This window comes from Lepidochelys olivacea, assembly GCF_965140295.1.
Source record: "Lepidochelys olivacea isolate rLepOli2 genome assembly, chromosome: 1".
NCBI classification, from domain to species: domain Eukaryota; kingdom Metazoa; phylum Chordata; order Testudines; family Cheloniidae; genus Lepidochelys; species Lepidochelys olivacea.
In genome coordinates, this window is record NC_140411.1 from 149,250,883 (window position 1) to 149,268,966 (window position 18,084).

Genomic DNA, 18,084 nt, shown 5'->3' on the forward strand with positions numbered 1-18,084 from the left:
AGTAACATTTAAAGCAGCCGCAATAACAAAAGCTACTCTAAACGCCCCAACATACAATTAATTCATTTTTTTCATCCCATTTCCTTGCCTCTCTGTTTCGCTTATGTGAACAAATAACCAACTTCAACCGAAAAACCGGTTATAAATTGGTGGTACTCAGGATCACAATGTGCAGCCATGCAGCTAACACCAGCAAGGAGTTCCTTTAAAAGGGGCTGTAGCAAATCTGGGCCACAGAAATGAAATGCTTCGGAAACAGATAATCTGGGCTCTTCACTAGACAGATGGCAATGGCTGGAAAGGAGATAAAAATAGTTTTGAACTGTTGAGCTGCTGCAGATGCATGGTCAGAACAGAAGATGCGCTGCAATCCTGAAACTCAGGGCAGCTTCACATTTTTATTTACTAAGGAGCATAAGAATGAAGGAGAAAACTAGGGAGTGAAGAGTAAACGTATGTGTAATAGTAAGAATGAAGAGAAAACTAAAGCAAGTAATAAAGGGAAGAAAACTCCAGAAAGCTGTTAACATTTCCTTGGTAATAAATGCTATTAATGCTAAACAAATGGATTTCATTATCAGGAGGCAAGGAGTTTTAAGGAAAAGATGACAACTCCCAGTCACCTCAGCTTGGACCACAGCTCACCTTTAGTACTACAGCAGCAAATTGGTATGAAGCAATGTCATTTATCTGGGTCTGTTGTTCCTTTTCTTTGTCGGACACATTCACAAATTAGCACATCTTTCACCCAGCAATTGGAAGCTACAGTAGAACCTCAGAGTTACAAACTGACCAGTTAACCACACACCTCATTTGAACCCAGAAGTACACAATCAGGCAGCATCTGAGACCAAAAACAAACAAAAAAAAAGCGCAAATACAGGACAGTAATGTGTTAAATGTAAACTACTAAAAAATAAACGGAAAGCAGCATTTTTCTTCTGCATAGTAAAGTTTTAAAGCTGTATTAAGTCAATGTTCAGTTGGAAACCTTTGAAAGGACCATAACATATTGTTCAAAGTACGAACAACCTCCATTCCCAAGATGTTCATAACTCTGGGTTCCACTGTAGCTTAAAACAAGGAGCTCAGGTAGAATTTGCTAAATGACATATGGGTATAAAATATCACTAAAGAGTTTTAGCAAGACTAAAAAAAAAACAAGAACATTTAAGGTTGATCTGAACAAACTAGGATTATTATTTGTATTATGGTAGCACCTAGGTCCCCAACTGAGATCAGGGCCTTGTGATTCAGATTAAGAAATGATCCATGTTCCAAAGAGCAGACAAAGGATTTGGGAGGAAAGGGCTATGACATATAAGCAGAGTTAACGAAGGGATGATTGGGAAGTGTCATGTAGTTCCATGATTTATTGTTGCTGTGTTTCCCTTTCTTTCTCCCTCACGTTTTGGGTGGAGTGTTGGTTGGAGGACTTTGGAGGGAGGAGATAAGGTTTTTATGAGCCCTTGTGTCCGTAGAAGGGGGCTCTCCCTGCACAGTTCTTGGTCCAGGGACAATGTGGGGAAGGATAATCTCTATAGAGTCTAAAACTAGGCACAATAATGCTAAGGAAAAGGGAGGATCCCCACTGTACCTGTAACCTAGGTAATAGAGAGATTATTAATGATATGGAACAAGTTAATAGGAAAGATGGACATGTGGACTGGAGACATATGTTCAGTTTCTGGCTCCTTTGCAAACTTTCTGTATGAGCTTGGGCACAAAATCATAAACAACCCTGTGTCATTTTCCTCATCTCTTGTAAACCCTCGTGTAGGGGGTGTGCTGGTGGCAGGCTTCCATGATGCTGTGGGATTCTAGGCCATGCTACAGCCCAGGACAGGATGTTCAGGCACTGCTCTGACTTACCACAAGGGCTTGTTCAACCCTGGAGCAGCGTAGAATCTGAAGGACACAATGGTGGCATTTCTGTACTCCATATCCCTTCTGCCACGCCCTCCCTCCCGCACTGTTTCCCTGGTCTGTGCAGCTCAGATTTGCCAGGCTCTTCCTGGAGTTCCTGAGCTTTTCCTCTGCATAATCCAAAGAGCTTTAGGGCATTTTTGAAAAACAAATTCAACCAAGCTGTAGAAAATAAGAGCTTGTTACTTCCTTGTTGGGGTTTGTTCTGAAGTCATGAATCGTGGTTCCTGAGAGCATTTTAAAATTAATCTCTCCTTGTTCTGTCTGTTAAATGAAAATATTAAACTAAACATTTCCATTAAATTCTCATATCTTCTTAAGGTTCATATGCTGGCTAACACAAAATCTCTGGTACTGTAAGCAAGTTCTCTGGCCACCTATATCAGAGTTACTGCACCTTTATATTTACCTCAGGTGAAAACTTCTATAAAAACATTAACAAAAGAGAAGTCACATGAAGAGGGAGAAAAATCAGCCTCTGTTTTTAGATGTTACACTTTGAAACAGTCTCCATTTTGTAGGCTTTTAAAATGTCAACAAATTGACAGGTCATGTTGCATTACAAAACTGCTTCTAGGAAATCATGGTACTCCGCTATATTAGCTAAGGGCTTGTAAAGACTGGCTGATGTCCAGAGGCCAGGTGAAAAATTAAGACGTTATTCTTGGTTTCTGACAGACCTCATGACTGTCATGTTAATATATTTTTAAAACACATTTCTTTTTGCACTCTGGGGTCCAATCCGGCACTGGGCACTGCTGCAGTGCCACTCCCCACATGCACAAAACTTCCTGCTAGTAGATCTCAGTGCAGGGTCTAGGCCGGGGGTTCTCACACTGGGGGTCATGTGAGGGGTGGGGGGTTGCCAGAGGGCACGAGGTTATCATGTGGGGGGGTGGGTCATGAGCTATTAGCCTCCACCCTCAAACCCCGCTTCACCTCCATCATTTACAATAGTGTTAAACATAAACAAGGTTTTTAAGTTTATAAGTGGGGGGGTTGCACTCAGAGGCTTGCTGTGTGAAAGGGGTCACCAGTACAAAAGTTTGAGGACCACTGGTCTAGGCATACACGTACAGAAAATATATGTAGTTCTTTATCCAAGTACTATCTGAGAACTTACTCAGACCTCATCACCATTGTACCACACAATCATTGGACGGCATTCCCCCTCATAACTCTCTTCATGGTGTAACAAAACATTTTCCCCAGTTTATAGTTTATGCAAAGCCATACAAGGAGCCTGTGGCTTGTACGTGAACTCAGGTCTTCTGAGTCCCAGTCTAGTGTCCTATTCACTAAACCATGTATTTTGCTTTATATTGCCATATTAAATGCTATGGGTGGAGTAACGTGAGTCATGGAATTTAGTTGCAACTCTTACTAACATTAAAGGGAGCCACACATCAAAACTCTTAGCTTATCACATTGATCATTTATTCCTGGTACTCCACTTTGCCCTCCACTAACAAGCTGATCCAATATTTGTAAAATAACTGTACAAACAAAAAATGACTATTTAGAAACTTAATGGATTTTTTTCCCTTGAGCTTTCTTTTCATTATGTCTCTCCTCTAATACACAAATAAGGAATCATATGAGCAAAAATAGGGTACCAATTCCACATGGGAATGGGCAATTTTAATCAATAGAACTTCTTACTAACTAAGACCCTGATCCCCTAAACACAGACTTACTAAACTCTAGGCACATTAATAGTTCCATTGACCTCAATGGGACTGCTCATGTGCCAGAAATTAAGCACCAAGAGGAGCGTACACAGGATCGGGCCTCAAAAAAACTTCTCCGTATTCAGCTTCATGTTGTCTTTCATTCCATCTATATTGCATTGGAAAGACACTTTATGGTTGTTCAGTATTTATTAATCATAAGATTCAGCACTTGCTAAACATTAAGCGTTTCTCAAACTTCATTGCACCGCAACCTCCTTTTGATAACAAAAATTAGTACATGACCCTGAGAAAAGAAACCAAAGCCTGAGCCCAAGCTCCGCCGCCCCGGGGTGTGAGTGTGTGTGAGAGAGAGAGAGATAGAAGCGCCAACGCTGAAGTCCCAGATGCAGGGGGTTGTAACCTGAGCCCCACCGCCCAGGGCTGAAGTCTTTGGGCTTCGGCTTCAGTCCTGGGCAAGTCTAATGACAGCCCTGGTGACCCCATTAAAATGGGGTCATGACCCACTTTGGGGGCCCGACCTACAGTTTGAGACCCACTAACCTCTAATCCCTTTGCCAGAGATGCAGCTACATTTTAGCTGGATTTGGTGTCAGAGTTATTAAGACTTAGGAGTTCCCAATTCCTAATTAGATGCTCGGAGCACTAGCCCACAGCTCTTTCTCCTTAGGAGTGCATTGTCAAAGAACGAATGCAAGGTATGTTTCCCTTTTGACATATCCAAGTCACACACGCTGATACGTTTGTTTTACAGCAAGTCTTAAGAATCAGGTTGGTGATCTTCTGGGGGCCAGAGAGGCTGCTGTTCTGGAGCTGGCAAATGCAGACGAAGAGATTTCACAATTGAAAAATGAAATGGCTCAATTAAAATCTGAATATCTGCAGAAGATAAAAGAATGCAAAGAAGAAAATCTTCTTCTCGAGGAAATGGTAAGGAATCTCCCAGGCCAGAGAAAGCCTAGCTCAGGGGTGGCTCTGAGCCACATACGATAATCTTCAGAAGTTTGAGAGCCGGGACGCGCCTGCCTTGTGGGGAGGGAGGTCTTGGGGCTTCTGCCCTGTGGGGATGGGGGTCTTCTGCCCCACAGCTAACACCTTCTGGGGGTCAGGGCTTTAGCTCTGCTCCTACTGAAGCCCCGAGACTCCCCATCCTGCTAGGCAGAAGCCTGAGGCGACATGGGGGGGCACCTAGGGTCATGTTCCGCCCCCCCATCTTTGCAGAGTTTGCTGGCCCACTTGGTCACATGCTGCTGCCGGGCCCCCGCCGTGCATGGCAGCTTCTGAAGCTGGCAACCTGGGAGCTACAGCTGTGGGGAGAGGCAGCAGCAAACACCTGAGAGCTGCAGGGAGGGGCCACTGAGGGTAAAGAGCGTAAAGTTTGGGCTTGGGGGGCATAACTCAAGCTGTTGGGGGGGGAACCTTTAAATTGTGCCCCCCCCACTCTCAGCAGGTACCAGTTATCTCTGGCAGAAGCCCTTAGCCCCATCACCCTGCTGCAGGGCAGAAACCCCAAGCTCACCCCACCCCAGTTGGTATGTGGAGAATGGGGAGGTGTAAGAAGAACTTGCACTGGCTGTGCTAGCTCTGTAGTACAATGCGAACATAAAGCCGAGGGGAATTTGAATTTGGAGGCCTTGAGTTTCTCCAGCTTTCCCTTCTGGCTGATGGACAGCGTGTTACTGGCAAACTCAGGAGAAAGCCACAGCCAGCCCAGTGTGTGACCTTCTGGAAAGGGGAAGGGGGGGGGGGGGAAATGAGCAGAGCTGTAAGGGGACTCAGTCTCACAGGTCTGTCCCTTCTCACAAGAGTCATTTACATTTTACGCATTAAAATGCATACAAGTCTCCGTTTGGTTGGCCAAAAAAAGCAACACAATGAATGTAAACGGCTGTCTTGTATTATAGCAAAATGAACCAAGGAGAATATCTGGTTTATCAAACAGACTCAGGCCTGTGCATTCTCTTTCCTCCCACTCCCACCATGCTGGCTTTGCACTGCGTTTTTACCAACTTGCTGTTTTTTATACAGTACCTCTAGTCTTTACAACAGGACATCAAGCTCCATCTCATTGAACAAAACAAAAGTGATCTGCTTCACGTACAGTAATTAGGCCCTGATCCGTCAAGTCCTTACTCCCGAGAGCAGTCCAACTGAAGTCAATTCCTTCCTCGCATGGGATTGTCCCTGTGCGTAAGGTTTCTAGGATTGGGCCCCTAACTGAAAGTAATGTCTCAATATTGACAAAGTAGCTTCTTTAATAAAACAAACTTGTTTTTAGTAGTATTTATGAGCAATTGAGGAAAGGGCAATATGGTTATTTCAATTCCAGTTTTAAAGAACAGCACCGAAAGCTACTGGGAAGCATCTACACACACTGCTTTTATGGCTATAATAAAATTTGCTTTCAGTTTTAAAGGTAGGCAACGTAGTATGGGGATTTCATGATACACTTGGTGATCTGTATGGCTCATGAACACATGTACATTTCACTCCTTGGCTGATAGATTATTAGAGTCACAGCCTGCGCTTAAATGGCTTAACCATATTTTGCATAATGCCCTGCTATTACTCTATTAGCATCATTGTTGTTATTATATTTCTCCCGTTTTTTTATCTTATAGGCTTTCCTATACTACTGCAACTTCCCAAGCAATTATTCTTGCTGTGGAAAGCATGCAGGTAGAATTCAAAGCAATTCTATGCATTATTTTAACTCAGATCTGTATTTAAATGAGCATTACAAGAGCTCAGAGAAGATGTATTTGACTTCAAAAGCACATTTAAGAAGTTAGCTTCTGCTTTCTTATGTCTGTACTTTATATAATCTCAATCTCTCTCTCTCTCTCTCACACACAAATTTCTCTCTCCAAAATGTAAAATCTCTCCGCAGCTACTCTCCAGGCATTATCTAAATGCTATAGGCAATGAAATAATGTCATGCCTTTTTTATTTTAAAGATGAACAGGGTGAGCAAGAGACACGCTCCACTAGCAACCTACGAGCAGGACCTGCATGAAGAGATTTTTCAAATAAGACGCGAGTCCAGGAGGTTGAGAGAACTCTGTCACCAACTAAATGAGGAAAACCACAGACTGAAAGAAGAGCTATGGGATGTTAAGAGGGAATACGAATGGCTAGCGCAGATGGCAACAGCCAGAAAGAAGGGTAAAGCAGGCAGCCCAAAAATGTCATTTTACAGTTTATTTCTCAGGCTCTTTAGAGGCCTAGGAAAAGACAAGCAATGAAATGCATGACACTGATGCACGGCATTTAAAACATTTTAATGGTTCTACTTGAAATGGTTAGAGTTTAAATAAAATACTTCATGAAAAACATGTAGCTCCCCTCTACAGCATGTGATATCCCATCATTTTGGAAGTAAAATACAGAGCAGGGTGTTCTAAACTCGGTTCTGTATTTTCTGCCACCGTGAAGTACACCATCTTACCCCAGGCTCTAATAAGAACAAGAGCTATAAAAGAGTGTCTTGGTGAAACGTAATGCACACTTGTTTTGTTTCTAAGACTCCAGCTTTTACTGGAAAAACCAACTAGTCAATTTGTTTCAATTTCAGTCATTACTCTTCTTCCATATATTGTACCATGAATGTGGTGCCTTGCATAAGTACACAATTTACAACCAGGGCTGTACACTTCAGAACAATTTTTCTTGTTATGATTGGAACTCTGTGCCATACCGATCACACTTGAAACTGGGCAAGCATGCCTTTACAGGATGGATGTTATTCACAGTTTGAATTCTATTATGTACACTCAACCCCAAGGGCTCAGGATAGCCAACAGGCTCTCTCAAGACAGGTTTCGGGCCTATAGAATGGTCCCTAAATCTTACTCGGTTAACTTTCTGCTGCTCTCATTTTAAACATTCCACCTTTTCGAAGCAACAGTTCCCCTTTAGCAAAGTTTTGAGCCCCAGTCTGAATGATCTTTGACAAATGAGAGACTGATTGAAACCAACTGGAAAACTTGTACGTGTAAAAAGGGCAAAGCAGGACCAATCAATGGTCCTGCTTGAAAAGTCATTGGGATGGGAGAATGAAGGACACAGCTATGGAAGAATGAATAGACAAAGCAATGGCACCATTCTGTGCATATAGAAGCTGGTTCAAATGCTCATTAGAAAGCACTAAAAAGTTATAAATGAATTAGATACACTTTTTTTTAAAGATGAATTGTATCCCTTCTGTCATTTACTGAGGGGACACATTTGAGCTACTGGAGCCCTTATTCATAAGAGAACAGCTACTGAGCATTGCAGCATGCACACATTCCAAAGAGTCCACATATTTGTTGCATTGAAAGCCCTGATTCAGCAAAAGCCTTAAACATATCCTTAAGTACAGGGCTGAAGCCCCATTGGCAAATGAAGGCCAAGGAAAAGGTTGGAAGAAGGAAATGAAGGATGGAGAGCAACAGGAAGAGCAAGGCTTATATTGAAGGGATAAAAGGAAGGAACAAGACAAAGCAAACAACCAAATCAGCACAGTGCACCTGAGTGAAAATGGTGGGAATTTAGATAGATTTTTAGCAATTAGAGGTGTTTCAAATCCTTCAAAGATCAAAACCTCCTTCCTTTACAAAGTTTAAACTTGAATGTTCAGAAATCAGCCTATTTATTTTTTCATTTCAGTTTTATTTGAAAAATGGTCTTGTTAATGTAAAAATTGCCATCTTTCGCCAGCGCTTTTTGAATCTCTAAAAACTACCCTGAGAAAAACTGAGAAGTGAAAGGCAGGTAATTTGACAATAGACATATCAATAGACAGTAGGCAAAAAAATAAACTCTGCATTCAACTACCCTTTTTTAGGCCAGACCACAACATTAATTCCTTGGACTGATCTTTGCAAGAAAGACTCTCAGACTAGAAGTCTATCATCGCAATATGGGTAAGTCATGGGAGAAATGCATGTAATCTTTTTCTATTAACCTTACGCTAGCCAGGGAATGACACTATAAGCCAGCAGTACACATTAAGAAGAAATGAGTCAAACTGGACATCATGGAAAAAGCTGCATGAAGTGTAAAATAATGGTATTACCATAATCAACACTTTACTCCCCTCTTACCAGAACAGCAAGTTGCACTCCAGCCTTTACAAGCCCCCTTTGTATTTTGTTTTTGTACTCAATGCCCATCTATGCTGAGCAATTCTATAGGCAGAGTTTTTACTACCTAAACAAGTAGTGGAAATACATAATAGATGTATCTTATTCAGTTTCCCACCCACAGAATGTGATAAATTGTACCTTCTTGTCAAAAATCTGTTTTAACCAACCAGTATGTCAGACTCTGTTTTGGATATGATGTGCTAAGATTTGAGCAATTCTGATAAGATGGTATAATTCTCTCCAAGCTCCCATCTGCTTTCACCAGCTTTGGAAATCTTTGTTTTGATATGAGTTGTATACCTCCTCCCCCCAAAAATAAATCTAATGATCATGGTCATGATCCCTCATGTTCTTTAAAGAGCAATAAACAATCAGTGGTAGTGTCTTCCCATATCTTTGCTCTTAGCAGGAAAGAAGGTTTACAAACAGATGAGATGAATGGCATTCCCAGCAGCAGAATGGTGTCTGTACTCGAAGTTTTCAGCCCCCGTGCGTGTGATGGTAAGTGATGTTGAGTTCGGAAATTGCCATGCTGGGATTCAAATTTAAAAATGGGCCTTCAGTGGCTTGTGCTTCAGTAATAAAGGTGTGATACTGGGATTCTTCGCTGTATTTCCAAAAACTTGCCAATTGAAGTCTTACTGGATTAACACGCACATGCAATGAGCTCTGTGCGGGCTCCTTATGCACAGCTCATTACAGGGCTATGGTGTGAACAAGTTAAATGAGGATCCAACATAAAGGATCCAGATAGAGTGGCTATCATTTTATCTTTCTGATGAAGAACAACTTTACTACTATTAGTGTTTTCCTTACCAGCTGCATAAGCACTAAGTTTCCCCCATTTTTTAATTTAACACCACAAAGTCCAGGGGTTCTCAAACAGGGGGTCACGAGGTCATTACATGGCGGGGGGGGTCGCAAGCTGTCAGCCTCCACCCCAAACCCAGCTTTGCATCCAGCATTTATAATGATATTAAATATATTAAAAAGTTATTTTAATTTATGGGGGGGTCACACTCAGAGGCTTGCTCTGTGAAAGGGGTCCCCAGTACAAAAGTTTGAGAACCACTGATGTAGCCTAACGCCTACATTTTTAAGCCAGCCACACTGCAGTTAAGGTTAAATGATCCATAACCAGTGCTTCTGAGATGCCTTGGTCTATAAGAGGTGATAAGAAAGAACTTCTCTTTTGTCTTCTTACCTTCATCACTTTTATGTGCTGTTCCTGATAGCTGAAATATTGCTTAAGATCCATAGTCCTGTACACCAGTTTAGAAAACTTTGATATACAAGTGATTTATGACATGAGTTTAAGGATGATGTTTTTTTATTGTTTACTGCTTTCTGCATTAGAGTGTTCAAATGTAAATAAATAATAAAATCACATTTATAGGCAAAAATGATGTGTAACTGTGTCAGAGAATGGAAAAAATAGCCTTTTAAACAAATTGCTTAGCTAGTATATTCCTTTATTAATAAATAGAATAGTAATTTTACTATTAAGCCTCAGGTTCGTCATAATAAGCTTAGCTTTGCTTTTCTTAATGTGGTATCAAATTCCGCTTTCTGTTTAAAACTAAGATCTGCTCCACCATCCATGATGGTGGCTGCTAGGTGCTACACCATTACAAACAACATAATAATACAAGACTATTAACCCGTAGTGAATTTTTACTGCTCAAAACAGTAATTGCATCTTTGCAGTAATATCAAGAGCTGGTGAAGTTGATATGAGCAAACCTTTTTCTTTCTTTAGAAAGGCAACAAGAACGTTCTAAAAGCAATGCCTCCTCAGTGTCTATGAACAGCGAGTCTACGGAGATTCTGATCACTGGATACCATGATACAGGCTTAAAGAAAGAATCTAAGAGAAACTCAAAAGGTACATTGTTTTAACTACATACTGATTAGAGTTGTTCATTAAAACTCTCTCCAGGTCAATTGATGCTTTTTTCTATTGCATTACATAGAATTTTTATTTCCAATACCTTTTATATCAGTATATATTCTACCTGAACGGAAGAGTTAATTCTGTGGTCAGAACCCTGCTGGTGGTTAAATAATCTTGCCATATTTTCACATGCAATCTACTGTTGTATAAATATTCAAACAAAGCATTGTGACTGACCTTTATTCATACTTTTGGGAAATATTTGTATCAGAATGATCACTGCTTCTCAGCTGGGATTACAATAGTACTTCTTTTTGAAAAAGCTGAATATTCACAATAGCAGTCAAACATGTTCTCTGATATATACAGTAGGCCCTGGGGTTCAGATACTGCACTGATAGGTACCCTGAAAGTACTTTAGATATGGAAGTGTGTTGTACAAATAATATCAAGGAAGCTTTTAAAGTAAATTCTAATCATTTAACTCTTGTAAGTATTGTATTTATTTAGTTCTATTTTCCCTAAGAAAAACCCACAAGAGGGGTCTCACCCTGTGAGGACCCTCTTAGACATACCATCTTTGTCTACCCATAGAAGAGGCCAGAGACCATACATGGCTTGGGATCTTGTAGATCACAGTGGGGTGCTGCAGGAGGCCGTTCCCATCTGCATGGAAGTTTTGCAACCCTGCACCAGCCCTGGTTTGGTGGCTCCTTGGCAGCACAGCCCCAGATTGATTTATTTTTTTGATCAACTTCCTCATGGTTGTGGAGCTCAGTCCCTGCCCTTCCCCCAAGCCTTCAAGGGGGGGGGGGTGCAGTGGCTTATCCTTCCTGGAAAACTAACACACAGACGTTCCCCTACATGCATTGATCCCTGGGAGATGAGCTGTTAGGTAAGAAAGAATCTGTGATTAATAGGGATTGCACACCTGCTGTTAGAGATTACTTAGCTTTAAAGTGTCATCTGGAATTTCCAAATTCATAGATCACTAGCTTCTTTTTTCTTTTAATTATGCAAAGTTAGGGCTTGTGAAATGCGCTGGCTCTTGGGTTCGGGAGTCTGAATCTGCTGAATCTATATCACTAGTAGACAGGAGCAGTGGCTATTCAAGTTCCCTGCACTGTCTTGAAGTACTTCAGCAAGGTGCTAGAATCATAGACTTTAAGGTTAGAAGGCACCATTATGATAGTCTAGTCTGACCTCCTGCACAACACAGGCCACAGAATCTCACCCACCCACTCCTGTAACAAACCCCTAACCTATGTCTGAGCTATTGAAGTCCTCAAATCGTGGTTTAAAGACTTCAAAGTGAAGAGAATCCTCCAGGGAGTGACCCGTGCCCCACAATGCAGAGAAAAGGCGAAAACCCCCCAGGGCCTCTGCCAATCTGCCTGGGAGGAAAATTCCTTCCTGACCCCAAATATGGCGATTAGCTAAACCCTGAGCATGTGGGCAAGACTCAACAGCCAGACACACAGGAAAGAATTCTCTGTAGTAACTCAGATCCCACCCCATCTAACATCCCATCACAGGCCATTGGGCATATCTACCACTAGTAGTTGAAGATCAATGAATTGCCAAAATTAGGCTATCCCATCATATCATCCATTCCATAAACATATCAGGCTTAGTCTTGAAGCCAGAAACGGACTACTCTCTGTGTATGCGCACAGTTCCAGTTCATGGCCAGTTAGTCTTTGGACCCACCTTTGAGACTACCTGTAACTCTGCCACTTTTGATGATAGGATATTTAGTTTATTTAGACAAATCAAACATATGACCATTAGAAATTGAATTGTGTCCGCAGTTAAGTTCACATGGGTCAGCTGATAACCACTTTTGCCCTAAGCGGAATTGAACCAGGGACTGGTATTGAAGAACTTCATCTATCATTATGAGCCATTCTGTTGATGCATCAATGTATTACTTCCAGACAGATAAGGCTAAGTTGCCGTTTGTAACCAAGTTTGGTAAAAATTTCTGAGGATACCTTTCTAGTCTTCGGTTTAGAAAATCCATGAACTATGTACAACTTCAGTGCACCCTCTGACCATGCTGATTTTATTGCTGCTTTCAAGATGGTGCATGTGAGGAGATCCCAGAACCATGTGATGATGATGTGTCTGCAATCAGCCAGCACAATAGGACACGTCATCGGAACTCTCTACAGCATGATGCAGATGTAACAGGCAGACTCTCTGCAACGAATACCTGCAGTAAACATGCCATGAGCAGGTAATTTAGAATTAAGCATTAAGTTAAATAATTAATTGTGATTAAGGCAAGACAGTTTTGCTAGACATTTTAAAGGTTTCTAATCCGATTAAAAATCTATTCTAAAATAAACCCTACCCAAGCAGAGCTTTCTATTATGTGGAAAGGCAGAGACTTCATGAAGTCTACTACAGACTCAGCTAGTGCTAATCTGCTTTCCCAGAAAATGCTCAGCAGCTTTGGCGATGGGCTGTAGTATAAAACCTTAACATAGAGATGCTGATGAGCATATCCAGAAACATTTCAGCTGTTCAGGGACTGGTAGAATTAAAGTCTCCCTCTCAATTTAATTTTCTGTGAAAAGAAGTGTGTGTAAATCTGCTTAGCTTCCCACCCTTGCCCTCACTTCCTGAGGAATTCGGAATGTTGTGTGAGGTTGAGGGGCTGCTTGTATCGCCACTTTCGTAAGTCACTATATTGTTAAAAGCACTTAGTCTCCTGACACACATGCCAGTGGCCTCCCGTGTACAACAGCCATTGTTAAAACGTCAGCTAAAATCTTCAAGTCACTGTCCTCAAGCAAAGATCCAGCTGCAATGGTAATGATATGCCGTCCAGAATTCCCTGACGGGCCACACTTTGTGGCCTTGTCAAACCAGTGGGTGAAGTGGATTCAAGGGTTCAACACACGCTGCTTCTAGTTTCTCAACAGACAAGTTAATTTCAATCACTGTGGTGGAGCATGAGGAAAGAAGCAGCCATCACTCAAAACTGTAGGGCTTTGGTAGATCAAAACCAACACTATGAATTGCTTCTGGAAACTATAACTAGTACAAGACTACAAAGGACCTGTGTAAAACATACCATGCTAGAAGCCCTTTAAAGGAAGCACGCACCCACTTACTAAAGTTCTCAAATGGGCAACCCTGTATAAGGAACCACTGCTGTATGGCAGAGCATCAGCCGGCGGCAAAAGCTTGGATCAATGCAGTGAGGTCCACCTCTGACAGGAAATGTCACAACTTCCAAGCTAACTGTAGGTGAAAAGACCCTCGGCTACTGTGGAACCCAGGGGTAGTGGGGAATCCAAATATGAAGCTCACTTATAAGATAGGCATCCCCTTACAGTAGATGTTTCTTCACACCCATCAGTATCATCTTGATTCTCATCCACAAGGTGTTTCTGCAAATTTGCTCCTCTGCCCTCCTTCTAAGATAGGACCCCCTCAATGTTTATAACTTAGGTTTTTCAAACAAAGAAAAAACTAAATTGTATCTCACTTGCTTTGTGTGCTGTGCCCTTATCATACATCAAAATGTTCTTGTTTAACTAAAGAGTATGGCTGGTTTCACAACAGCCAGCGTGACTTAGCCTTGACCAAGAGGAAGAGTATCCAGGGCCATTCAGTCATTGGACGGAGGATATGGGACAAAGGGGGTCCTTTTTCTTGTTCTTGTTGTGAGGTGGACAGCTGTTCATTAGGAACGGAACAGTTATTTCACATAGGCCAGGAATAAAGAATCAGACGATGATATATTTGGTTACTACCAATCAGGGCTGGGATTGAAGTCATGGCCTCATAATAGATCGTGTTATCTAACAATTCTTTATGAGACATTTTTAGATATACTTTTGGTTTTAAAATATAGAAAAACCACTCAGCCTAATTTAATTTAGTGATTAGGACGGGTGCCGGGTTGGCTGCCAACGTCAGCGAAGTACTATAGACCAAAACCAGGATGGCACCGGCTACGCCAGGGAATGCTGACTTGTATCACTGTGCCAGTGCACACACTCCTTGTTCTCTGAGGACCACCTCAAAGGGCAAGAGGGTAGTACCATTTTCATGCTTATTCAGTCTGGTAGGACGAACAAGGTATTGGCGATCTTGTAAACAGCACAAAATTAAGGTAATATTTGACAAGTTATTACTGTTAGAGAAAAATAAGCAGTGTTCATGATACTTGTCGACTTCAGCTGAATCTTAGGCCAGTGACTTTAGCCCATTGCCAATTAAATGGCTGTATATTTGGGGGCAAACGTTTGTACATGGATGGAATTGGCATGATTGAGTACAAATGCTTCCAAATTTATAGGGAGCAAAACACACAAGCCACTAATCATTTCCACCTTCCCCTCCATCTTACAGCCTCTTAAATCAGCAAGCTTCCCATTCGGAACTCCAGAATATTAATTTCCTATCCATGAGCAATCGGCCCAGGACCATTCACTCAGGAAGTCTGTCATTTTAGGCATGAAGCTTGGAGGGGCTGAAAAAGAGTGGCACCTACAGAACCAAAGAACTTGTGCAGCTAGAGTTCTGATGTCGGATACAAAGCTATCAGTAGCTCTTAGGAGATGAGAGTTAGCTCCTGTTGGTCCAGGGATCACAGAGCGGCCACACATCCCTGCAAGAGTTCCATAGCCATCTCATTTTGCAATAGCAGAACTGGACAGAATGCCCATTGGGGAGCTAGCTGGGGCCAGCACTGGCTGAGGAAGCAGCCTGGCTAAGGGATGTGTAGCCTCACAGTTTCCTTTAGCAGGGTTCCTATGAAGACCCTGGCACAATTTAAAACTGGTCTTCTCTGATACAGCCCCAAAGGAGGAGCCAGTTCTGCTGTGTTGTCGGTATTCATGCATCAGTGAATGTAAATCCTGCCTCTGGCATTTGTACTGAATGATGGCCAAAAAAAAAACAAAAAAAACGTTGCCAGCCCTATGTAACAAGAATTCCATCTTCAGTGTTGGCTCAGGCTTGCAGCCCTTGTGAACTGCTGCTAGAAAAAACATCCGAGGACTTTGCCCAGGAAAGCTTTTGTAGGGTCAGTTTTCTTCACCTTGTGCCATGCAGATCATTTTAGCCTGTTACGGTTCAGGTGGCCCATGGAGTACCTATTCCCTGAGTACAATATCCAGTTTGCTGGCACTCCTCAGTGTATTATTTATACCCTAGGTGGCACTTACAGGGTGCATCAGATTTTACAAGCTGTTCAAACATGCACTATTGGTCCAATCCTTTGCCCACTTAAGTCTATGACAAAGCTCCCATTGACTTAGATGGTGCAGGATCAGGCCCAAGTCCTCATAACACCCCCTTGATAGGAAGAGTAATCACCTCCATTTCAGAGGAGAAAACAGAAACTTGTGGACTTGCCCAAGGTCACACAAAGTCAGTGGCAGAACCAGGATTATAACTCCAGACCTGACAGACTAAACAGGGGACTGAGAGCTATTACCCAGCACTGCCTCTGCACTCTGGCATGCAGTGAAAGGCGGCAGGCATTCATCCGAGCCCAGCCCATAACACAGAGAAGGCGTCAGTCATTAAATTTCTGGAGTGTCATGAGTAATAAAGGAGACTCTCTGTTGGGCTTCGTGGAGAGATCCAACTCTTTGAATAGCCCCAGTCACAAAAATAGGAAATTAATCACAAAACTGACACCTCTCCTGGGAGCCACATCTGTTCTGCTCAGGTCAGCAGCTCCCTCACTCAGGCTGATAAAGATGTACAGCATAGTGTATTCTGATTATTGCTTCTCATCTAGACTGGTGTCTTTTGGTCCCTTCCTGCAGACATGTAAGACACTGGCTGTGCAGATACCACATTACACTATGATCATTTGGGTTTTCAGGGCTGGTATAAGTTTCTTCATGGTGTGAACTGCCTGCTTTAAACGCCAATACGTTTTTGAAGGACCTAGAAAGAAAAATCTTTTTGCAGTCAGTAGATTTAGCTTTGTGCAAGCTGTCGATTTCTTTGCTCGAGGCTGAGTAAGGTTTGTCTGTGTGTAACAAAGTCAAAGCAGTTGATAAATCACAATCTCAGCTAAAGGCCTCTTCCATTCTTTTACTTAACATATATAAAGGGAATTCAGACCTGCACAGGAATCCAAATCTGTCAGGACTGGAATAGATGCATGCACTTTGAGTTTGAAGAACTGTATTGGTTCTTTATCTCTGACCTTATGACCTTTTACACATTCTCTCTTCCCCTCAGTCATGGTTTCTCACTACTCCACTTTTCTCCAGAGATTCTGAATTTGGGAATGAGGCCTCAATCCTAGTTTTAGAGAATTCTTGAACTACGAACAGTTAGTTCAGAATCTTGTCCAATAAAGTGTGCTAAGGGATTTGTTAATCCTCTGCTTTGGTGTAAACCAGACTCCAAAGCTGTTCCCCAGTTCGTTTGCACACTAAGTTTTTATCAGGCACAACGAGAAATACTTAGGCTGATGCTTTATTGAGAAATGGAGGGGTCTGAAACTTTGGCCCCTTGGAGATGAGGGAAATGGGGAATATGCCGAAGGGAGGAACATACATGAATATTTCAGGATGGTGACAGGACACATTAGGCTTCTGATCCACTCATCCAGGACATTTTGGTGTACACATCCACCATAATATGCTTAGTTCAGGTCCTCTCATCTGGAATGCCTTGCTAGGCTCCTGCTGCCTAAGGAGAAGGCAGGTGAAGTCAAAAGTGTTAACTTAGGATGGGAGTGACTCTGCTAGCCTTAAATTTTGCCAGATGGCAAAATCACTCATCACCACATCTGCACAGCCTTCAGAGGTCTTCCCCCTTCCCAATTCCCTAACTTTCACAATGCTTAACTCTCCTTTGATCCTTTTATGTGTCATGGTGCCTTCCACAGGGCCATTTCTATTTGGTTCACAATTCTGGGTGATCTGTTTTAAGGCATGGTGCTCCCATGAGTTTAGTGAGCTGGGTTAAGCCACAGTCTCACGAGTAAGGTAAATTCTTGACACTGCAATTGGTCCAGCAGGCACCAAAAGGAGAAAGGGAGCGAAGTGAAAGAATTGAGAGGCCTAACAATTAGTGACAAAAGATTTACTAGGTCACCTATTCCATTCCCTGACCGAACAGGATTACTCCATATAATACACTTCTAGCACTTTGTTGGATTCATTGTTAGTAAGTCCCAAGTAATGGGCTTTCCCCAACTCATTCCCAGTGGAGATGCAAATTATTATTTTTGCTATGGTTAGTAACTATGCAGGCAAGCAATGTTGCAGCAAGCAGTGATCAAGAAGTGCAGTGGGTCTGCTTATGCATTCCTATCCCTTTCTAGTGAAAGAATGTAACAGGAGAAAAATACAAAACAAATCTACCTGAGCTGCCTCTGTGCTGTGGTAGGGCAGAACAACCCTCCCTCCCCCTAGAAATCTTTGTGGATTGGCAATTGAGAATGAAGTTTTAAGAA

At 42.1% G+C, this 18,084-nt stretch overlaps 1 protein-coding gene across 3 annotated transcripts in view; it reads left to right on the plus strand.

Moving 5' to 3' along the window:
* LOC311514400 (uncharacterized protein) overlaps positions 1-18,084 on the plus strand; it is a 30,007-nt gene that overhangs the window by 7,758 nt on the left and 4,165 nt on the right. For 2 of the 3 annotated variants that reach the window (XM_084616962.1, XM_084616960.1), the window contains exons 3-9: positions 582-669; positions 4,372-4,547; positions 6,575-6,782; positions 8,446-8,524; positions 9,153-9,247; positions 10,506-10,631; positions 12,723-12,879. In XM_084616962.1, coding sequence (XP_084473088.1) covers positions 582-669; positions 4,372-4,547; positions 6,575-6,782; positions 8,446-8,524; positions 9,153-9,247; positions 10,506-10,631; positions 12,723-12,879 — 929 coding nt within the window. The remainder of the gene's footprint in view (positions 1-581; positions 670-4,371; positions 4,548-6,574; positions 6,783-8,445; positions 8,525-9,152; positions 9,248-10,505; positions 10,632-12,722; positions 12,880-18,084) is intronic. The other variant, XM_084616961.1, reaches the window with a different exon arrangement.